This window comes from Ambystoma mexicanum, chromosome 2q, assembly GCF_040938575.1.
Source record: "Ambystoma mexicanum isolate Mex_15411 chromosome 2q, UKY_AmexF1_1, whole genome shotgun sequence".
Taxonomy (NCBI): Eukaryota; Metazoa; Chordata; class Amphibia; order Caudata; family Ambystomatidae; genus Ambystoma; species Ambystoma mexicanum.
This window is the reverse complement of record NC_090924.1, coordinates 188,471,109-188,495,462: the sequence shown is the minus strand read 5'-3', so window position 1 is coordinate 188,495,462 and position 24,354 is coordinate 188,471,109. Positions and strand designations below refer to the sequence as shown.

At 45.4% G+C, this 24,354-nt stretch overlaps 1 protein-coding gene across 2 annotated transcripts in view; it reads right to left on the bottom strand.

Moving 5' to 3' along the window:
• Positions 1–2,108: 2,108 nt before the first annotated feature.
• The window catches only part of LOC138569268 (cathelicidin-1-like), a 242,583-nt gene continuing 220,337 nt past the window's right edge, over positions 2,109–24,354 (bottom strand). For both annotated transcript variants that reach the window (XM_069647099.1, XM_069647100.1), the window contains one exon: positions 2,109–2,754. In XM_069647099.1, the coding sequence (XP_069503200.1) occupies positions 2,626–2,754 (129 nt within the window). In that variant the 3' untranslated portion in view covers positions 2,109–2,625. The remainder of the gene's footprint in view (positions 2,755–24,354) is intronic.

The following is a 24,354-nucleotide window of genomic DNA, read 5'->3' as shown; positions in this document are numbered from 1 at the left end:
CATAAACATACCCGTGCAACCTACAACATGGGAGTTCCCTGTGCCAATGTCCCTCGTATCGCCAGAACCGCTTGCCAGTGAAGATGTAGGCCAGCCCCACTACCTCTGCCTCCATTCCACTGAGAGACTGTTCCACCATCACTCCCCTGGCGGCAGAGGAAGCTGGACGAGAGGGCATGATGAGCCTGGCAGGAGGACTATCAGGCAAGGTGTGGAAATGCATTTGTGTTGGGTGTGTGTTAACCTCTTTTTCAGATGCCTCTTCATGAACATGGCATTGGACATTTAGGGGCCCGGATGTCGTTGGGCTGACAAGTTGCGAAGGAGAACGAATACATGGCTGTTGGCACTTGAGTTCCTTCTTTTAGAAAAGTAGGCCGTGCTCCTTTCTGTGTCATTCCATAATAAATTGCGCATATACCTTGATGAGCTGTACTTGTAGAACTAAAACCTCTACCTTATAATCTTCCTGTTGGTGGCCATTTTAATTCTCAACGTTCACAGCTGTGTCTGAGGACAGCAGCTGATATAAACACGTCTAAAGTACATACGTACAACACTCAGCATCCCAAGCAGTACATTCAAACCAGGTTTAAATGCGTGCTTTTGCCATTACAGTACGACACAATCTAATATTTCATCATAAACCTCCTTAAAACATTTCAACACATCTAAAATCTATGAACGTTACAATAAAATTGCATTTCTAAAAATACAGTCTGTAGTAGAGCTGGTTTTGGGCAGAGAAAGCAGACGCTGGCACAGGCGGAAGAGCCAGTCAAATCCCTTTTTTTTCCCGAAATTCCCCACAGTGCCCAGTTTTGCCCAGATGGAGACAACCTATCGTTTCACGGTGTCTCTACTCGATTAGAAGACAATGATACGCTACGCAAGAGGGTGCACGGTGCGATGTCCACACTAGCAGGAGTGTGTGTGTGTTCTGTTGGCAGCTAAATTCAATAGGGGCCTTCAGTCATGAATACCTTTGACCCTAAGTAGATTGGGCTTAGAAAAAAAACTTGATTTGCATCTCTAATGATTTATGAAGGCAAGAGCACAAGTAGTGAGTGGGGTCCCTCTTTTGTTCGCTGGCCACCTCCCCTTTCAGTGGGAGAATACATATACGAAATGTGAAGTACACCTGTTTTAGGCAAAAGTGGCCATTTCATCCAGGTGCGGTCTTGATATGATGTGGCATTTATAACACGCCTGTACACAAGTGTTTCTAGGCGCTATACAAGTGTTGCTACCTTCCAAAGATCTTGCACAGTAGGCATTATAACAGACTCGCGGTGACTAGGCTCATCATATAGGGCTTTCACCTGCCAGCAGGTTTCCTTTATCCGTTTTGAGTGACATCCAGAGCTCAGTCTCCCATTGCCATGTGTGAGGAGGTCACCCAGCCCCAACATTCAAAGTAAAGAAAAACAGGCCTGATGGTTTGCTCACGCACATGGCAAGGGAAAACATGCGCGCCCTGGACATCAATGGGCACAAGGTACTTGGCAGTGGTGTGAGATTACAATATATCAGAGCATACATCCTGAAATCCCTATGTCATCTTCCAAAGCGTTTAAAACCCCACTCCTCAAGTGCACTGAGACCTTTTCTGTTCCACGCCAGTGCCCTTTTGCTGCCCGTGATCCGCGTGACCTGTGGCAAAGGACAACACTCCAGGTGGCGCTGTTCACACATGCTGTGAATTTCTTCTGTGAAGAATTGTGGCAACGGGCAGGAGCATCTCGGGCCAGGTTCCCTAAAATGGTGGCCATCTGGAGCAGTGGCCTTCACAAGAGTGCCCATTAGTATGCAGGGGCAAGAACACATGCGGGCACACACTCAGAATCATCCACCAGTTTGAGAGAAGCATTTAATCATAATATAGCACAGCTGAAATATTGAAATTCTTTTTTAGAGAGGAGACATTTCTTGGCACATTATAGTCTTGTGACAAACATGTGACAACCAAGGTCAAACAAGCTGTAAAACACTAGAAGGAAACATAGTGAATAGGACCCACAACTCAGCTGATCAAATATGAATTATTTAGTCGCCATATTACACATCAGGTGAAGCAACATTGCAATTAAGCAACAATAAAGAAGTCATTAAAAGATTGAAAGACTTATTTTATTTGAGTATAAAGGTTACATATAAAAAAAAACATGCAAAGAAAGGGGATGGTTGGATTTTAAAGAATGCAAAGGGGAATATAACACATAACGAGCAATATATTTTAAGTGGCCCCTGACTCTTTACTTGCATTGCCCTCTGGGTATCTTTATGAACAGAGGCAACTATGAATGTAGCGTGTTTGATTTCTAAGTTAAGAGCAGACGTTAAGACAACAGTAAAAGAATGATTTCCTCGGAACGGTCCCAGATAGAGAAACACAAACATATACATTTGGTTTTCTGCCATCGTGATGTTTTTAAATGTTTGGTATACATTAAGGTCAATTATTTCACCTTTCATAAGGATAACTTTTTTAATGTTGCACAATCAAGACATGAAAACCAGTGGGATTGAAAACACACCATTGCTAAAATGCTGCAAAGCCTTCCCCTTTTCGAGCGACTCTTGAAAACAAAATGTCTGCCCGGTAAGAAAGATTGCGTGGCCCAGCTATACGATCTTGTCCTTGCTAGTACGCGCAACCGCCGAGGCGAAGCCAGGCCTCGGAGGAGGCTTGCATTTCAGTCGGCCCTTCTCGCGAACACATTGCCTGGCTTGTCTTGATCTTCTTACTGGAGCCTGTAGTAGACGAAACACAACAGGTGCACTGAATTATTGCACAAGGACCGATCATCGCTTATCTACTCTAGAGATATTAATCATTTGCCTTTAAGGATTGAGCAGTCAGATCCATCTGTGAAACCAGAGGAGGTGGATCATCATAAGTTTGGTGATAACAGTAATTCGGGTGGTATTTGCAAAATGGCTGCAGACTTCAGAATTACTGTCCATCAGATTCAGGGTTTGGAGATATTATGCCCCGGTACATTGGTAAATTCCTCCTGCCTTAATTCTGCACACCACGGGAGGAGGAAGGTGTTTTTAAAAGGCCCCACAAGTTTTTTCAACATTTTGTTATCTGTACAGACGGGAATCTGATGTGCTTCCCTACAATACAATTAAAACAACATATGCATTAGGCTATTGAAAGGAGTGAAAAGTTTTCCTTCCCTGATGGCCCCCACAGCCTACATAATGCATTCAGGGTCAAAATTATTTTCATTTATTTAACAACGTACATTAGTGGTCTGAACCAATACTGTCCAATAACAATTTTCACCATCACATTGAAGGTGGAAGTGGAGATTCAAAAAAAAAATAGTTTTAGGAGGTTTGCACTGGTGGCAGTGATATTGATGGAATTCTGATGGTAGTATTCCAGCAATACCAGTACCACGAGGTTTAAACTCTGAATGAGGTGGATTTGCAGAAATACCTCCCATGGTGGGTATATAATCTACTAGCAGTGCATCTGCAAAAAACATAATGCATCATTATTATTATCTTCGCTTTTCCTGTTCTGTTTGAAGGCCCACCCGCCGTTCTGAATGCAAAGTGCTCTTGGCTACTGTGACGGATCAACTTCCGGGGCACCAGTGGTCCCGGGATGAATATCAGTTTCTAAACCATCAATCAGCCCCACACGTCTAGTATACCAGAAAGAATCCAAACAGATTGGACACACAAGTCAATTATAAATGTCCTTGTCCAATTTTGGTAATGTGGACGGAACGGTAGGCTTATCTCTGCATGATCGCGGATCATTGATTAGTTGCAACACAGCGAAAATGAAATCATTACCCAATGATAGAAGGGACTGTCCAGTCAAGGTTGTATACACATATCTACTTAATTATAATCACAACAGACAGTTCCAGCACACTACACAATACAAACCACCCTGTAAAGGATTGCAGAGGACAGATAGTTTCAAGAAGGAAAGGGGATGCACACTGAATACTGACAGCAGGGTAGTCGGTAAAGCAATCAGTCGTAACTGTGCAAGGTTATTTGGTCTCAGCACCAAGGGAGCAATGGGTCATAAATGTCATTAGTGGTCGTCAGAGAAGGACCTGGGGGACAGAACCACAATGTAACTGGTGCTTGGGGTGTTTGCGATTCTCAACAGAGTGGAGTCGGTTCCAGGACGCTCACAGCTCCTACGTCAGAGTTCAAGCCAAGAGACAGCTGTGGGTATCAGGAGGCAGGCAGTTCGGCAAGCAAGGCTGGATGGACGACTACGGACTGGCTTAAGCTGTGGTGGCTCGGGTCAAGAATCATTGTCTGTGTGCTGGTTGGAGGATCTGGGAAGTTGCTCTAGGCGTCTCAGATGGCTTTAGTGACTGCAGCGTGACAAGAGTCAGTGGTGCAGCTGGTTCGACTGCCTCAAAAATGTCCTTAATAAAAGGAAGTGGGTTGATGCTTTTCGTGGCACTCCTACTAGCTTCTACGCTGGGCTTGTGTCGTCCTTTAATGCGGATGGCCCAAAGCGGAGGAGAGTGTTTGCAGGCAACAGCCTTGTCCTTTGTTCAGGTACTCTCTGGCACTTCCCACCTAGGAAGCTTGCTGGCAGAACCTAGCAGGGCATACTGTGTGCTGACTGGGTACCGGTTCTGGAGCTGCTGGTCAGGTCCTCTAAGTTTGGCAATTCCCTTTGTTCTCATGGAGATGTTTAGGGGAGGGCTCTTGCTTCCCTCTTGGAAATCCTGGCCTTCCTTCACTGGCGGAAGCTGTAAGGTAGACTGTCCCTTTAGCCAGGGTCCAAATGAGTCCTTCTTACTCCTTTCAAAGTTGTCGGATGATCTGCCAAAAGAGGGGCCCAACCCTCTTTTAAAGCCAAAGGGCCCCAGTGATTGGTGCAGGCTAAGCCAACCTTAATGAACCAATCCTGGGTCCCCACCAACAATCTTCTGAGATGCGTGAAGTCATAGCAAGAGGGCTTTGCAACAGGAAAGGTAAAGTGGTGACAACATGTACTACTAAGTCCCACCCATCTTCCTGTCTGTTGTGGATCAAAATGTCTCTCTGGTTAATTTAGCTCTCTGTGGTTCCTGATTAAAAGCAGCTGGTCTCTCTGGAAGCAGCGGTCAGACCAGACTTATGATCGCCGCCAAACCACATTCTCATACCTTCCTGAATGGGGTGCCCCTGCAGGAATGACCACTGTAAACAGTTGTCCCAGGCATGACATTTTGCTGCCCTTGAAACTAAGAGGCGGGAGCTGACTTCAGGTTGACACAGATGCCTATCAAAAGGGTGTTGGGTGTCCTGTCCTTTGTCAGCCCTGCGACCAGGTCTTCCGCTGGCCTGCTTCAATTAACTTCTCATCAGTATGCACTACCACCAGTAGGGCGGACAAAGGATAGGGCAGACCCGTGGAGCCTCTGTAAGTCAATTAGGCTGGCCATGGCAAGAGGAAGGTTTTGCCTCCCCCTTCTTGAGATGCTTTGATGTACCTGTGGCTGTCGCATTCTAGCTGAACATGACATGAGGACTGCTCCTGTAGGCTGTGTCCACCCAGAGTACATGTGACTATGTCCTTGTTGTGCAGCGAGCATAGGAAAATGTGTGCAGATTAGCCCCACACATTTTCCAGAGGTTGAGCTCCCATCATTCAATTTCATTACACAATTTCAAAAAAGCCCAGGCGAGTGCACCCTCCCTGTGCGGATTGTCGAATTCCTCACATGCCCCTCAGCCTCAGCATGTGAACCACTACCCTACTGAGTGTCTGGTCCATTATCAAGGGGATAGTACAGGCTGAGGCCATGTGCCTTTCCATGCTGGGGGCTTGGCTTGTGCTGGATGTCCATAGCTAATCTCTGCAAGGATATTGCCCACGCAAAAGGTAAGGGTTCTCCTCTTGCATGGCCATTAACCATTGCAGAGGCCGGTGGTCTGTCTAGATCATAAAGTGAGACCCAAAGATGTAGGGTTTCAGCTTCTTTACGGCCCACATGACCGCATGTGCCTATTTTTCTATGACAGCCCAGTTCCTTTCCCATTTTGTCAACTGACTGCTAATGTAGGCGACACGTTGCTCTACTCCTTCAGAGCTCTACACTGCTTCAATCCAAAAATCGCAGGCGTCTGTCTGGATAATGAACTCCTGACCATAGTCTGGCACTTTCAGAACTGTGGCCCTGCACAATCTATCCTTTAAATCCTGAAAGGAGGTTTGACAGGATGGGGTCCAAGTTACCTTCTTCGGCATCTTCTTGGAAGTTACATCATTCAGAGGCATGGCAATGGTCCCATACCCCCTGATGAATTACCAGTAGTACCCGCTGAGTCCTGGAAAGACTCTCATCTGTGCCTGTGTGGTGGGGATGTCCCAATCCTTCACAGTCTGTACCTTTGCTTCAAGAGGTTGTTTCTTACCTCCACCGACCAGGTGGCCTAGGTAAGTCACTATGCCCGGCGCTATCTGGCACTTTGTGGCCTTGATAGTCAGACCTGCATTCTGCAGCAACTGAAGCACGTGTTTCAGGTGAAATAAGTGATCCTCCCAGGTGTGGCTGAAGACAGAAATGCCATCTAAATAGGCAACACTGAAGTTTTCCAGTCCCGACAAAACCTGGTAAACCATCTGCTGAAAAGTGGCATGGGCATACTTCAATCCGAAGGGCATCACAGTGAACTGATAATATCCTTCCAGGTTTGAGAATGCTGACCTCTCTCTCACTCCATCTGTCAACCCAACCTGCCAATACCCTGCTGTGAGGTCAAAGGTACTCATGTACTTGGCAGCGCCAAGCTTGTTAATGAGCTCATCTGCCTGAGGAATAAGGTAAGCATCTGTCTTCGTGACAGAATTGAGCCCCCTGTAGTTTACACTAAAGCAAATGTCAGTCTTCCCACCACTGGTCTTTTTAGGGACCAGTACCAGTGGACTTGCCCAGGGGCTGTGGGATGGCTCTATGACTCCAAGGAACAGCATCTTGGAAACTTCCCCCTTGATGGTGTCCCTTACCTTATCAAACACCCAGTGAATCCTACTATTTGCTGGCTTTCAGTCTCCAGTATCCACATCATGGAGAAAATAGGCAGATGGTGAGCCAAAGGAAGATTTTGTGACAGATTTGCGTAAGCTGGCCAACCGCTGTAACTTTGGTGAATTGTATAATGAATACTGGCGGGATCAATTTAGCTATGTTTAAATGAGCATAAAATAAGGGATGAGATAAGGGGGGAAGGAAATCCCAGGATGGATGAAGTTCTGCAAATAGCAAAAAGGATTGTAGATATGATGAAATGTGTGAAGGAACTGGAGAGTAAGGATAAGGATAACAGTCTGTACATCAACTGATGCACTGCCATAAAAAGTGAAGATAAGAGGATGGAACCCTAACGAGAGTAGAAAATTAGGTTTTTGGAGGAGAACACAGAACACAGGAAGACCGAAGACACTGGTAGTGGATTTTTGCCAAAAAGAATTGTGAAGCAAGGAGGAAGAGAAATACAAAGATGCTTCTGTTGTGGGAGTACCTTTCATTTTGCACATTCTGGGAAGTGCCCAGTGTTAACTTCTAAATGCATACAATGTGGTGGAAAGGGGCTTTTTGTCCAAAACTGCCATGAGAGAGGTATCATTTGATGAGGAACATGATGAGGTCTGTGGAGCGGTAGATGCAGCAGGATGTGTTCATTTTTTGGTAAGCCAGGTTGGCAGCAGAAAAAGGAAAGGAGTAAACCTCATGCACAGGTCAGAGTCAATGGTATACCCGTACCCATGTTGGTGGACACCATTATTGATTGGAAAACCTAGAAAAAGTGTTTTGAAGGGGAAAGTTCAAAGCTTGTGAAACCGAGTGTGCATGCTAATGCCTATGGTGGTGTGAAAATTAACATACTGGTGGAGTTTAAAGGGTAACCTGGTTATTTAGGGTGTTAGATCAGGGCAGATGTCGATGTAAGCGAGAGCGGCAGATGCTTGTTTGGAGGGTATGAATAGACTGAAATGACCATCATGCTAAATCCCAGTGCTCCATGAATGGTACTAATGGTGGGTGAGAGCAATTCAAACAGGGTGGAGGAAAGATTTGCAGATGTCTTTGAGGACAGATTGGGATGTCTCAAAGGATACCAACATCACATTTGGAATAAAGCTGATGCCGAACCTGTTGTGGGGAAGGTGAGGAATATTCCCATCAATCTTAAAGAAGAAGTGACGAAAGAGTTGGAATATCTGGGAGTAATTTAGCAAGTGCAAGAGTGTGAATGGGTATCACGCATTGTTGTGGTGGGAAAGGCTACCTGAGAAATTAGGCATTGTGGTGATCTAAGAGGACTTAATTGAAGTGGTATAGTGGATAAGTGTCCTCTCCTGAATTTTGGAGAGACGGTCAGCCTAGAATGTGGGGCCAAGGTATTTAGTACAGTGGATTTAGCTTCAGACTACCATCTGGTGAACGTGCATTAGGATTCTAGCAAGTATACCACTTTTAGTACTGCGGGTGGGACATACAGGTTTCAGAGAAAGCCATTTGGGCTTGTGTCAGTGGGGTATTTTTTCAAAGAGTAATGCATGCTCTGTTTAACAGGGTCAAAGGGGTTTTATGACTCCAAGATGATATCTTAGTGACGGGAGCTGATGAGAGACAGCATGACCATAGAGTGCTTAAGATTATCAGGGAGGTTGGTTTGACATTGAAGAATGAGAAGTGCAGGATAAGTGTGGGGGAGATTTTATATCTAAGACATAAATTAAGCTCACAAGGAGTTGGGCCTACAGCAAAGTTAGTACCTGCCATTGCAGGATTGGAGAGGCTGAATGTCATGATCTCTGCTTCCAAAAGGTCAGGGTTTTCCCAACTCCCTTGGAAGCAGATCCATAACCCAGGTTCCGAGTGCCAACCAGTCCCAATTGGGACCTTTTGGACCCAGTCCTGGCGCCAGTGGCACCAGGCTCATAAATATGCCCAGTCCCAGCGCTGGAAGCGCCGGGCTCATAATGCTTGGGTGGACTTACCTGCAGCAGACAATGCTGCTTACTTGCCTGCCAGTTGAGCCTCTGATCCTCTTCTGTTTGGAACTACTTTTCCTGTTGGGTGGGGCAGGAGCCACTCCCTAGATTCAGAACACTGGAACTCTTCTGGAAAGCAGGGACTCTTTTCTTACCTAGGCGTGGCTGTGGAAGGAGACACCTAAGCACTACAGGAGGCTATTTAAACCACACCCGATGGATGAATCTTGCTTTGCGTTATTCTGCATCCTCTGCAGCAGAACGCTCATCGTGTCTTCTGCATCTGATCCTGGGCCTAAGGAAAAAGGCTTACCATCCTGAATCCAGTCTTCAGCAACACCTATAAAGACAAGAAAGAACAGGTTAGCATTACGGTCTTCAGTGACAGCTCTTCACTTACCTGGTCCATCGGCTGTCACCAACGCCTCGCGCTGCATTCCGGCATCTGAAAGACAAAGGCTTACCTTCTCTTCGTGCGCTCCGGAGGTCTTCACACTGCATTCCGGCATCTGAAAGACAAAAGCTTACCAACTCTTCGCACGCTCCGGAGGCCTTCGGCGCTGCATCCCGCATCTGAAGGACAAAACAAGGTGCGTTTAAAGACATTGGGGAACTTTAATACTCACGTGCCATTACTCCTTTCCACATCTAACCCAGTGGGTATTCCGGCACCCTGCAGCCGCTCCGAACTTGTACCTGCAAAATAAAAAGACAGTTAGAGCGCATCGTGAAGCAGGCAATAAGCGCTTACTTACGTGCTTCCAGGCGCTTCTATTCATCACACGGGCTCCATCTTCAACTCACTTCAGCCCGGCATCCGCCATCGCCGGAACCCTGCAAAACAAGAAACATCATTACTAAAGACTTTAAAGACATTGGAATTACTCGAAACTTACCGTTCGTGCAGTAAACGACGGACAGCAGTCCTCTGAAGTCAAGAGGCCTGCTCCCCTTATCCAGTGAAGAAACTGGCTACAGCACCCTGCCCCGAGGCAGATGGAGAGCACGGCGTTCACTTACCTAAGGTGAGAGCGTTAACCTTTGGGGTTCTACAGGAGAAGAGAAAGGGAAGAAGAGAGAGACATTCAATAACCCAGTTCCTTAATCCCATATTTTCTATCTGCAGACATCTTACCCTTCAAGTCAGACATACAGTGCACAGAGGTCCAGCCCAAAGAGCCAGCCGTGTGTTACACATCACCTTTGCAGATACGGTATACGCCCAGTCAAGACCGGCGCCTCTACGGGAATCAGGTGAGCGTTACAGAACGCAAAGCCTTCCACACAACTCCCGTCCAGGCGCTATGGAAACCTCGGATACCGACCAGCTAGCCCAGTTACTTGGGGAACTAAGGGCAGAAGTGCATGCAGCCCGTCAGGAAACGAACGCTCTAAGAAGGGAACTGATTATTTCCAAGGAGCGAACAGATGATCTCGCTAGACAATTGCTACAGTCACAAGCCGGACAGACCCCGTTACCCGCATCTGGGGGAAATCTTCCTTCTACATCCTCTATGAATCCAGTGCAGATCAACCTACCTGGGAATGTACCTCTGGCTCCGCCCGAACGATTTTCTGGTGACCCAAAGAGGTTTGCAGTATTTATCAATCAGTGCCGGTTGCATTTCTTATGCCGGCCAGCAGCCTTTCCAACTGATCAAGCTAAAGTAGCTTTCGTGCTTTCGTACCTTAGTGGCAATGCGGCAGACTGGTCGATCCCTCTAGTAAATCAAGATGATCCGGTCCTCCATGATTTTCAAGCTTTTCAGCTCAGTATGGAAAAACTGTTCGCAAGACATTCACAGGGGCAGGCCTTGGACAATGAGCTTCTTTCGTTGCGACAAGGTAATCAAGACCTTTTGGCTTATATTGCGTCTTTCAACAGACTGATAGTGGAAACACAATGGCCTGAGGACAAAAGGATTACGCTGTTTTATAGAGGTCTACGTGGAGAGCTCAAAGATGTGTTAGCCCAAGTAGTGAATCCCCCACAAGATTGTTCGGACTATATAGACTTAGTCGTTCAAATAGATCACAGACTGCAGAACAGGAAGGCCGATCGTTCCAAGTTTGATGCTCGAGTATTTTCCAAACCGCCAACTCCTTCCAAAGGAGTAGACTCCGGGGAACCCATGCAAATAGGGGGTCTGAAAGGTCCTCTAACACAAAAGGAGCGGGAAAGGAGAAAACAGTTGCAATTATGCCTCTATTGCGGAAACTTTCTTCGAGACTGTCCGGTGAAACCTGCCAAGAAGGCAGTAGGAGCTGCAGTTACCAAAGTTACAAACTCTGAGCAGGGAAACGACCTCGCCCGACAAGAATAGAGGTCCTCTTGCCGAGCGTGAAAACCAGTTCCCTGACCTCGCATTTCGTGATACCTATGGTCCTCATTAGCCCTGATAATCCGGATCGATTACATGCAATTGAAGCTTACGTCGACAGCGGTGCCATCGGCAATTATGTGGATCATGAAATGGTTTTGAGGATGAATCTAACTCTTTGTCCCAAGGCTGTAAAGGACGTCATTACTACGGTGGATGGTACGGAGATAGCCTCCGGGCCAGTAACGCATACCACTCAAGAGGTGACGCTAGTAAGTCAAGATGGACACCATGAGAAGATCGTGTTCGATGTGATCAAGGCCCCTCAGTTTCAGGTTATTCTAGGAATACCTTGGTTAGAGAAACACAATCCTCTGATCGATTGGCGAGCAAGAACGGTCCAGTTTCCAGAATGTGTCTCTACTTGTCACCCTCCACCTGGTGTTGCACTGGCAGCAATTTCTTCAGAGACTCCCCAGTTACCTCCCGAATACATAGAATACCAAGATGTTTTCCGGAAGGATCAGGGTAACTCTCTACCTCCTCATAGGTCTTATGACTGCCAGATAGACCTGATACCTGGATCTACTCCTCCTTGTAGTAGAATTTATGCCCTCACCGAGCCTGAGAACCTTCACCTTCGACAATACCTGGATCAATACCTGGCAAATGGGTTTATTCGTCCTTCCAAGTCCCCTGCTTCTTCAGCTTTGTTCTTCGTTCCTAAAAAGGAAGGAGATCTTAGAACTTGTATAGATTATCGCTCCCTGAACCAGATCACCGTTAAGAATAGATATCCGTTACCTTTGATCCCTGAACTCCTGGACCAAGTCAGAAAAGCATGCATATATACAAAGCTGGATCTTAGAGGAGCTTACCACTTGGTACGAGTAAAAGAGGGCGATGAATGGAAGACGGCCTTCCGCACCAAGTATGGGCTATTTGAATATCAGGTCATGCCCTTCGGACTTTGCAATGCCCCGGCCGCCTTTCAATATTTTATGAACGATGTCCTCAGAGAGCTCATAGATGTGTGTGTTGTTGTTTACATTGACGACATCCTTGTTTATTCTTCATCGGAATCTGAACATCGGAAACACGTGAAAATGGTCCTCGAAAGATTGCGTCAACACAAACTTTTCGCTAAGTTGGAAAAATGTGTTTTCAACGTGACTGAAGTTGAATTCTTGGGATTCATATTATCACCTGGCGGAGTGCGTATGGATTCAAAGAAGGTCGATGCAGTTCTCAAATGGCCATCACCATCCTCCGTAAAAGGTGTGCAAAGCATGTTAGGCTTCGCTAACTTTTACCGCAGGTTTATCCCCGAATTCTCTCGAATAGTCCAGCCCATCACTGCCTTGTTAAAGAAAAACAAACGTTTTGAATGGTCTACCGAGGCAGAACAAGCTTTCCAGGATTTGAAGACTAAATTTATCTCTGCACCAATCTTAAAACACCCTCGCCCCGAACTCCCCTACATCGTGGAAACTGATGCTTCAAGCCTTGCCATGGGGGCAGTTCTATCACAAAAGGACCCGGTAACCAATCAGTTGCATCCCGTGGCATTGTGGTCCCGCAAATTCTCGCCTCCTGAAATCAATTACACGATTACTGACAAGGAACTTCTGGCTATCAAGTCTGCCTTTAAGGCTTGGCGGCATTATCTGCTGGGGGCCCGACACACCGTTACTGTGATTACGGATCACCGAAACCTGCAATATTTGAAAACCGCAAAAGCCCAATCCTCTAGACAACTCCGTTGGGCATTATTCTTTGCCGAGTTTGACTTCATAATTACCTATCGACCTGGTACAAAGAACGGTAAAGCTGATGCCCTTTCTCGGATGGGAGTGGAAGAACACTTGGTCAACCCTAAACCTGTACCAATCATTCCCGAACAAAGAATTCTGGGTGTAATCGCCACAGAATCCATAGAGGAAGTTAAGGATAAGGCCAGGCAACTTGTAACTCCAGCAGACATACAGAATTGGCATCTGCAGGGAAAGGACTTTGCAGTAAAGGACAACTTATTGTATTTCCAAGAACGATTATACCTACCCAGCACAGATTTACAGAAAAAAGTAATCTCTTGTTATCACGATTCTTTAATGGAAGGACATCCCGGTATGGCCAAGACCTCAGAAAAGATCAAGCGCTACTTCTGGTGGCCGTCTTGGAAAAAAGATATCAGAGACTTTATAATGTCCTGTGGAGTATGCGCCCAAAACAAGAGTCAAAAGGAAAGACCAGCAGGCCTCTTACGCCCTATTGACATCCCACCTCGCCCTTGGCATACGCTTTCTATGGACTTCATCACCGATCTACCTCCATGCTCCGGATACAATACGATTCTAGTAATCGTGGACTTATTCTCCAAGATGGCGCATTTCATTCCGCTCAAAGGCTTGCCAACAGCAGCAACTCTGGCCCGAGAATTTCTCGAAAACATCATCCGACTGCACGGTTTTCCTTCGGTTCTAATTTCGGATCGAGGTAGTCAATTTATTTCTCATTTTTTGCGAAGTTGCTGTCGGTCGGCTCAAATTGATGTGAGACTATCGACCAGTCACCACCCTCAGACCGACGGACAAACCGAGAGGACCAATCAAACTCTGGAACAGTATTTACGCTGCATGCTGCAACAAACTGAAAAAACTTGGAAAGACATCCTTTGGATAGCCGAATATGCCTACAATAACTCTGTCCATTCGGGAACTGGGAAAACCCCGTTTTTTCTTTTGTACGGCAGTCACCCTCGAACCTCGGAGTTGGATCCCCTCCAAGATCTTGAAACACCAGCAGTAGACTACCTGCATTCTACAATCACCCAAGCCTTTAAGGAAGCTGTTTCTCACCTTCAAAGGGCTAAAGAACAATACAAGAAAGGAGCAGATCAACATCGGAAGGAAGCCCCTCAATATCAAGTAGGGGATCAAGTCTGGTTATCCACCAAATATCTACCTCTAAAAGGGCCACGCACATTCAACCCAAGATACCTTGGTCCCTATTCCATCACTACCATAGTAAACCCAGTAGCGGTCAAGTTGGACTTGCCCCCGCACATGAAGATACATCCGGTCTTCCACGTCTCTCTATTAAAACCCGTGCAACCTCAAACCCGACTAACTAAATCTCCAAAACCTATCCTAGTTGATGGAGAACTCGAGTTTGAAGTCAAAAGCATTCTGGACTCCAAGATCTCCAAATCTAAACTATTTTCCCTAATTGACTGGAAAGGCTACGGCCCCCAAGAGAGATCCTGGGAACCTGCTGAATATGTCCACGCTCCTCGCCTAATCAAAAGATTTCACCGAACATTTCCTGACAAGCCAAAACCCCCGGAGAAGCCCGGTTTGGGAGGGGCCTTGATGGGGTGTACTGTCATGATCTCTGCTTCCAAAAGGTCAGGGTTTTCCCAACTCCCTTGGAAGCAGATCCATAACCCAGGTTCCGAGTGCCAACCAGTCCCAATTGGGACCTTTTGGACCCAGTCCTGGCGCCAGTGGCACCAGGCTCATAAATATGCCCAGGCCAGCGCTGGAAGCGCCGGGCTCATAATGCTTGGGTGGACTTACCTGCAGCAGACCATGCTGCTTACTTGCCTGCCAGTTGAGCCTCTGATCCTCTTCTGTTTGGAACTACTTTTCCTGTTGGGTGGGGCAGGAGCCACTCCCTAGATTCAGAACACTGGAACTCTTCTGGAAAGCAGGAACTCTTTTCTTACCTAGGCGTGGCTGTGGAAGGAGACACCTAAGCACTACAGGAGGCTATTTAAACCACACCCGATGGATGAATCTTGCTTTGCGTTATTCTGCATCCTCTGCAGCAGAACGCTCATCGTGTCTTCTGCATCTGATCCTGGGCCTAAGGAAAAAGGCTTACCATCCTGAATCCAGTCTTCAGCAACACCTATAAAGACAAGAAAGAACAGGTTAGCATTACGGTCTTCAGTGACAGCTCTTCACTTACCTGGTCCATCGGCTGTCACCAACGCCTCGCGCTGCATTCCGGCATCTGAAAGACAAAGGCTTACCTACTCTTCGTGCGCTCCGGAGGTCTTCACACTGCATTCCGGCATCTGAAAGACAAAAGCTTACCAACTCTTCGCACGCTCCGGAGGCCTTCGGCGCTGCATCCCGCATCTGAAGGACAAAACAAGGTGCGTTTAAAGACATTGGGGAACTTTAATACTCACGTGCCATTACTCCTTTCCACATCTAACCCAGTGGGTATTCCGGCACCCTGCAGCCGCTCCGAACTTGTACCTGCAAAATAAAAAGACAGTTAGAGCGCATCGTGAAGCAGGCAACAAGCGCTTACTTACGTGCTTCCAGGCGCTTCTATTCATCACACGGGCTCCATCTTCAACTCACTTCAGCCCGGCATCCGCCATCGCCGGAACCCTGCAAAACAAGAAACATCATTACTAAAGACTTTAAAGACATTGGAATTACTCGAAACTTACCGTTCGTGCAGTAAACGACGGACAGCAGTCCTCTGAAGTCAAGAGGCCTGCTCCCCTTATCCAGTGAAGAAACTGGCTACAGCACCCTGCCCCGAGGCAGATGGAGAGCACGGCGTTCACTTACCTAAGGTGAGAGCGTTAACCTTTGGGGTTCTACAGGAGAAGAGAAAGGGAAGAAGAGAGAGACATTCAATAACCCAGTTCCTTAATCCCATATTTTATATCTGCAGACATCTTACCCTTCAAGTCAGACATACAGTGCACAGAGGTCCAGCCCAAAGAGCCAGCCGTGTGTTACACATCACCTTTGCAGATACGGTATACGCCCAGTCAAGACCGGCGCCTCTACGGGAATCAGGTGAGCGTTACACTGAAGGACATACAAGGTGTCATAGTATTTTTGGGGCGTGTGGAATCCTATGCAAAGTTTGTTAACCAATTTGATGATAGGTGCAAGGCAGTTAGAAACCTGAGCAAGAAAGGAGTGGAATTCTGCTGGTCTGAAGAGTGTCAGGGGGAATTAAACAACAAGAATGTTATTTTTACGGCATCACTGTTAGTGAGTTCTGATGTGCACAACCCAACGGGGATTATGACGGATGCCTGTGAAACAGGTCTAGACGAGGTGCTATTCCAAAAGCAAAATGGTGTTGACAGGGTAGTGCCGTTTGCATAACATACTTTGAGGGATGAGGCACACAGTATTCTCTGATCGAGAAAGAAGCTTTGTGTGTTACATGGGCTATTAATAAGTTGAGGAGGTTCGTCTGGGCAAGGAAGTTCACACTGTGCACTGACCAAAAGCCACTTGTAGGTGTTTTCACAACAAAGGGGTTAGAGGGCATCGCACAGCGAATTATGAAATGGAGCTCCTAGCTAGAAGGACATGACTTTGTGGTTGAATACATTCCTGGTTTGAGAAACTTCTGGCAAATGCCTTGTCTAGAAAAGAAAGAGAAGGTGAAGGTGTAGAAGTCACAGAGTAGTGGGAGGAGGAGAGCGAGCAAGTGTTCCAAGTCTGTGGTGGAGGTGCTTTTACTAGGGTAGAGTGGAATGAGGCAGTTGAGGATGAGTTTCTCAAAATGGTAATTGAAAAGATTGAAACTGTGTGGTGAGTGTGACCTGAGGATGAGGTGCTGAAGCAGTACTATAGAGTCTGGGAAGAACTCAGCCTAGAAGGTGGTTTGTTGTGCAAACGAGGGAAGATAGTTCCTCCGGCGGGTTTAAGGATGAGTATCTTGGAGTTGGCCGATGAGGGGCACTTAGGAATGACCAAATGTAAAGGGAGACTGTGGGGAGATTATTTGTGGCCCAAAGTGGATGACAATGTGGAGGACATGGTCAAGGCTTTTGGGCTGGGTAGGGGGTCAGATAAATCTGTGAGAAATTACATCCAGTCATTGAGACCACTTAATTTACCAAATTTGCCATAGGAGTATGTGGCAATTGGAGAAAAACGAAGCAGATCACTAAACAAGCGCTCACATCTGTCAATGAAAATGCAGGGAAGGAATTAGGTAGGGTTACCCTAGGGATCTACTATCTGCAGCAGACACCAACATATCACTAATAACTTGTAGCTTCAGATACGATGCCCAAACGGCTGGTCACCCGAAACACAACTTTTTGCAAATGTGGCAATTGATAAGCTGGGGATGCGTACAAAGGAAAGAGGGTGGAAAAAGTACATTCTTGTGCATATTTCTCTTTATTAAAAGTTGGTAGAGTAAAAGGTAGTATTTGACGCAGACTTTAGGGTGACAGTGAATTATTTGGATGAAATATTCCAGAGGGGGGGTTTCCATCTAAAATACTTACTGACAATGGAGTCCAGCTGATGTTGCATTTGGTCGAGTGCTTTCTGTGGGCCATAGGTGCCGTACATCACAAGACATTGGTCTACCATCCGGATATGAATGGTACGGTAGAGCACTTCCATCGCAAGGTTATGCAGGCGATGCGCATGATGGTCCAAGAGGGAAGGGATTGGGAAGAAGTGGTGCTCACGAGAGTATATATGTATCTCCTTGTGCCACATGCCACCAAAGGGTTTGTGCCTTTTAAAGTACTAAGGAGAAGGAAACCCCACACAGTTGTGAGTGCCCTGTGGTTGGGGAGAGCCTGTTTTGTGGAATGGGGTGAGCAGAAGCTCAGGGAGGAAGTAAATAAAAAAGGAGAGAACATGAAGGAGAGGTTTGACGTGATAAAGAATACTGAGAGACAAGAGGTTCCATTGGGAGAGAGTGTGAGGATTAAAAAGGGAGGTAATATCATAAAGGGTGGTAACATATTTTGGGGGCCACAGAAGGTTGTGAGGGTGTATAAGGATACAGTTGTCAGAGAGGATGGAAGAGTTTGGAATAAAGGAAGGGTGGGCAAGAGCATTGTCTGAGCATGGTGGCTCTGAACATCTTTCCTAAAAGTTGTCACATGTTTGTTCACCATTGCTTTACTGTATACTTCCTCAGACACTAAGACAAGTTGGAGTTTGTGTGTGTTGTTGAATGATTGAGAGTGTGCAGATGTAAATGGAAGGGGGAGGTGTTTTATATCTGGCATTGGGTTATGGGATATGTAGGAGATATTGAAAATCTGGATGGCGATAGAGCTTTGGAATATGCCAAGAGCTCTAAAAGATTCAGGAAGAAGAGCTTGGGAGATGTAGATGAGCAAGGGGGATTTTTACCCACGACTTATATCTTGTTCAATAAAAAGTATTCCCTGAACAAACAGAACAAGTGTGGATATTACCTCTTTATCAGAAACCTTGAATGTTCTTTTATTGTTTAGAACTTAACATGTTGGTCGTTTTTAGAAATGTGTAACATGCTTTCCTCCATAAAGGTCTCCCGCAGCCCAATGTCTACAATGGTGCCCAGAAAAAATCTTACGTCCCAAAAACTAGAGAAAGGCTGATGGACGCAGATGGGAAACCAGAGGGCAAGAAGGCGGTTCACGCTTTCGAGGAGGAAAAAAAAGGCTTGTGAAATTGAGAACACTCATGACAAAAAGATGTATTCGATGGCTTATGATGACTGTGTACAGTTTTCACCAGCAAAATGATGAGAAGATGAGAACTGACTGAACCTTGGCAACCATGGGGCACTTCAACAGAAGATGCACCCAGATATATATTTACCAACAGACACTGTACACCAGAAAATATATATACTAGTTTGGATCCAGCCATCATATGAGGCAGGCATTTTATTATTAGGCTCAAATCCATTCAAGTCAAACATTGGATCAAACTAAATAGGGAAGAGGCTCAGAAGCAGTCAGCGAAATATTGGCACAAATAGAAAAGACAATTATCCACAAATCATGTGTTCCTGAAAAGAGGGAACAGAGGATGGCAGGGTATTTGGTGGCAACAATCACGGTTACTATAATTGGTGCAATCATTGGGACTACAGTATCGGCAACAAATGCAGACCCTGTGGAAACATTGGACAACAAGACCCTAAAATTAAGCCAGGAATTGAGAATGCTCCAATAAATGTCATAGAATTAAGGTGGAACAGAACGAATAAATGCATCTATATCAAACCATTCCAACGCTGAATGATCAATTAACATTATTAGAACATGGTATTATGTTCAACATGATACATTATTGGATGAAGTTATGAATTGTGTGAATTTGATAGAAATGGTAAAGACACATTTTCTAATGGAAATTCAGGACTGGGTATCTCTGTTAATACAAGGTAGCACACGTTTGTATTTTGTATCGTCCAACATTATCCAGCAGATGATGGAAAATATTAGAAGGCTGGAGGTGGAGGTAATCCCAGAGAAGATTGCATTTGAGATGAGAAGTTGATTCCCCTTTGTATTGTTATAGAACAAATGCAGATTGTGTTTTTATTGCGCATCTCATGTGTCACACAGGAGTTAACATACCAAACCAAAATTTTACATAATGTAGGTTTGTGGCAGAAAGGCAAGTACATCAAAATATGGAATCCTGACATTGTGACATTTCAGGCATGGGCAACAGGTCTGTATTTGATTCTGACATTTGACATGTGTACAGTTGAAAGATCAGAATTATCTATGCTCTGGAAAGCCTTTCCACCATGATGCAACAAATGACAAGGCATTTTGGCGTGCAATCGAAAATGCTGCACATACTGCCAAATATTTCTCCTAGATATTAGCTAAACATGCACACATCATTGGATTCTACAAAAGTGAGGAAACAACTAATACAGCAACATTCAGAAGACTCAGCCGATCTAAATACATCCTCCTTATGAGCCAAATGGTGAAACACGTGTAGAAGATTGAAATGAAAATGAATATAAGACGATAAAGATCATCAATTGAGGACTTACATGAGGAATATTTAAGAGGATCAAGATGAAAATCTGAAAGGATTATTTTATAAAATGATGACCAGTGGTGACAATGAAAAAAGTTATTCTTTGAAACACAATCAATTGTATAACAACATTATTTTTCTTGTCTTGAAAAAAGTAAACTTCAAATCAGATGTGTGAATAAACATATCATATCAAAATGCAAACCAACTGAGTTATTCAGTACACTTTTATTGTTATCTCGAAGCACAACTCTCTACATCTTTTCTTTCTTCACTATATGCGGATTTTACAGATGGAGTCCAAAGGAAGGAGAGTGTAGCTTGAGAGCAAGTAGTTATAGCGCCTTTATATCGAACTCTGTCTGAAACAAATGATTTATGTGGAATACAGATAACCAAGAAGTCAGGCAGAAATGTGAGGTGTCAATAAGCAATCCAAAACCTGAGGTATTGGCACACGCCACATTGGTCAAGTATAGGAGGTTGGTCAGTACATGAGTAGAGAATTACATGATTACGCACATGAGTCATGGGTCATTTGCGGCACGAACATTGTGATACAGTGTTTTTCTATGTAACAGTACCTAAAAAAGAAACTGTGATAATGGTCAGGGGAATATCATTATTCTATGTAGTGACTTATAGGAAGTCATAGATTTGTTCATAAGAAATTAGGTTTCCTTGCATCCTAAAATTGAGTACCTAGTGAAACACAAAGAAGCACACACAATTAAGCTTAATTACACGGCATGCAGTAGCGGTCGTGTAGTTATGGTTAAGTTGCTCATCTCATAGGAAGACCACTTTTTGCCCGGCTTATAACTTTGCTCCCTGTGGACAAATTGGCATAAAACTTTTCAAAAAAAGTATATGGCCCGCTCTGAATTTTTTTTTGAAGTTGGGTGAGGGTTCATCGAGCACGGGCAATGTTATAGGGTCCCAACATTTTTTTTTTCCATAGACCAAATGGACATAAACTTTGCGCACGCCTACAGGCCAAACCGCTGGATGGATTTTCACCAAATTTGCGGCAGCCGTGGCGGCTTGGTTCTGAAAACAGAAACAACTAAAATGTATGTCTCAAAAAAATAGTGATATCAGACTCCGCTCTGCGGTCCCATTTAACTGTTCGCTCCGTGGTCAAAAGTCTCCTTGGCCTGGAGTGTGGCGTGATGTCGGCATACATTGAACGCACCCGGTGGTTGGCTGGAGGGAAGCGAGATGTGCATCACAATTTTGGCAAACACCACCATGTCAGAGGATATTGCAGCGCCGAAAGGGGCTGGAAAAATGGTTTGCAGCATCTGGTGGTTGGAAGAGGGGATGGAAAGGATGGGGGAGTGAAAAGCGGTTTATATGATATATTTGTTTAGGTGGAAGAAGACAGTGGTGTGTGAGCGATGTCCGCGAGTACTGGGGCAATTCGCAGATAGCTCCTCAGGTGACTAGCTTCTGTGGTGACTGCAGGGAGGCTCAATTGGGGATGGGGAGTGCATTGCTGATTATATCAAGATATTCCCATTGTGTTGTGGGGTTGGGCAGGGGTGCCGGTGGCTGTCTTACGTTTGCGGGTTATGGTAAGTGGCCGCATGTTCCCATGCATGGCTGCATTGCGATGTGGTGGTTGTGGCTAAGGCCTAGCCTCCTGGGTGCATGGCCGGAGGCCGTACTCGGCAATGCACCCAAGAGGCTAGGCCTTGGCCACAACCACCACACCGCAATGCAGCCATTCATGGGAACAGTGTGATACTGGTATGTGGATTGCACAAATATGTATACAAAGTGCATTTCTTTTTCCTTCGCTCATTTGGGTAAGCTATTATAACCATTTCTTGATCCATAAAACTCCCTTTTAAATATGCATCTCTCCTATGGTAGTCTCCTTTACAGATTGGTTGTGGAGGACATTTTAGACTTGCTAGAGCACCAGAGGTGAGCTGAAATGCGTGCACTTCCATATGCTGTACTTCATTGCCCTTGTTGCTCATTACGGAGTGACATGCCACCATTTGCATTTGCAATAGTTTGCCCCTGATCACACCCTTTCCTTAGCGAGTGCAGTAAGATATTGCAACATGAAAGGATTTCCTTAGCATCACTCAGCTACTCACATATACTTGATTCTCGGGTAGCTCCACAGGCGACTACCTTCTGTGGTGAGTGCAGGCAGACTCCATTGGGGATGGGAAGTGGATTGCAGATGATATGAGGATATTTGCATTCGGTGCACTATGCTGTGTTGTTTGCAAGTAGGATTCACACTGTTGACTTGTGTGTTTGGTTTGTGCACAGTGTACACATTGTTGGTTGCATGGGTGCAGTGATTGTTAGCACATCCTACAGTTTTCCATCCATGCATGGAGGTGATGGAGTCAATAGTCCTGCAGAGTGTCTACTGGGTGAAGTGTTGCAATACTGTGTGTACAGAAGTGGATAGGGTTCCAGTGGATGGTTTATGTGTTTGGGTTGTGCCCATTGGCCAGATCAATGAGAACTTTACTATATTATGATGTATTGGTTGTCAGTACTTAATACAGTCTTGGGTGCAGGGTCAATGCTCTGAAGATTTTGTGCTTTAGTTAGAAGAAGTACAATAGTATGTGAACGGAAGTGGGTAGGGGTGTTGGAGGCTGTGTTATGTTGGTGGGTGCTGGTAACTGGCTATATGTTTGTATGCATGCATGTATTATGTTGCAGCGGTTCAGTTGGGGTGCCGGTGGCTGTGTTATATTTGTGGGTTGTGGTAACCAACCAGATGTTTGCATGTATGGCTGCATTATGATGGAGTGGTTGTGGCCAAGGCCTAGCCATTTGGGTGCATGCATGCACCCAAGAGGCTAGGCCTTGATCACAAACCCCCGCGTAATGCAGCCATGCATGCCAGCACTGTGATACTGGTATATGGATTCCACAAATATGTTTATGGAGTGCATTTTTTTCCTTTTTCCTTTGCTTGTTTGGGTAAATTGTTATAACCATACGTTGCTCCATCGTACACCCTTTGAATAGGCATCTCTCCTATGGGTGGTCACCATTACAGAATGGATGTGGAGGACGTTTTAGACTTAGTAGAGCACCAGAGGTGACCTGAAATGCGTGGACTTGCATATGGTGTACTTCATTGGACTTGTTGCCCTTTATGGAGTGACATGCTACCATTTGTGTTTGGTATGGTTTGCCCCATATCATACCCTTTGCTTTGGCAGTGAAGTAAGATATTGCGACATGACACGAGTTCCTTAGCATTACACATTTAAAATGTAGATAATGTACAGAGCTACCCACATATATTTGAAGTTCTACTTCATATATATGTGCACAAAATGGTTGCCTTTTAGAAATGCTTTGGAAAGAAAACATATCCCATTGCAAGAAAAGAAGCACTTCACAATAACATAACTTATATAATTAGTCATAGACATATGTTCAGTGAAATCAGTATGCTGTTTTACTTTTCTCCCCCATCCAGCACGAAGGTACAGCAGTACTAGACACAGTACTGTGGGAGAACATTTTTAAAGTTCACTCTGAATATTACACTCTTAGTTGCCAGACAACATGATCCACTGCCGCTTCTATTCACTCCGAGTGCACATTTCTTAAGGAACAACAGTTCTTGCCAATATCCCCCTCTGGCCTCTATTGATTTTTATCTGCTGCCCTTGCAGTGCTCTGTTTACAGAGAGCAACATCTTCAAATGCTGCACATCCTGGGAGGGCTCCACTACCACCTTCCTGCTTTAGAATTCAATTTTCACACAGATGCGTGAGCTCAGGGCACAGAAGCTTTTATGCAGGCAGGGGTGCAGGCAAATTCTACATGTTTAGAGGTCCGCAGAGAATGCCAGCAAATCACCGGACAAAGCCATCTAGGTGGGTAAGTCCCGCAAAATAGAGGACGGGTGGCCATCTCACTATTAGCTGTCTTTTGTGTACTTTTTGAGATGCGCAAAGAACGCGGTCGGCATTGCCATTCTGTGCTATTGTTATGTGTGCATCGCTTGCACTAACTTTACTTGTGGGCGTGGCATAGCTGACATTAGTTGTTGACGGTAGTTGCTCAAGCCACGCACTCCAGATATTTTCATAATGTGCGTGACCAGCATAGCCCCACCCTGTCATGTGAGGAGCTATGTCAGGAAACCCACAACATAAACAGAATCTAAAGCAGACATGTGCACACAGAGGGTACAGTTTCGATGTTGTTGTACAGAGTAGTTGCTCAGAGAACATTTGAATAATTTACGAATAATACTGT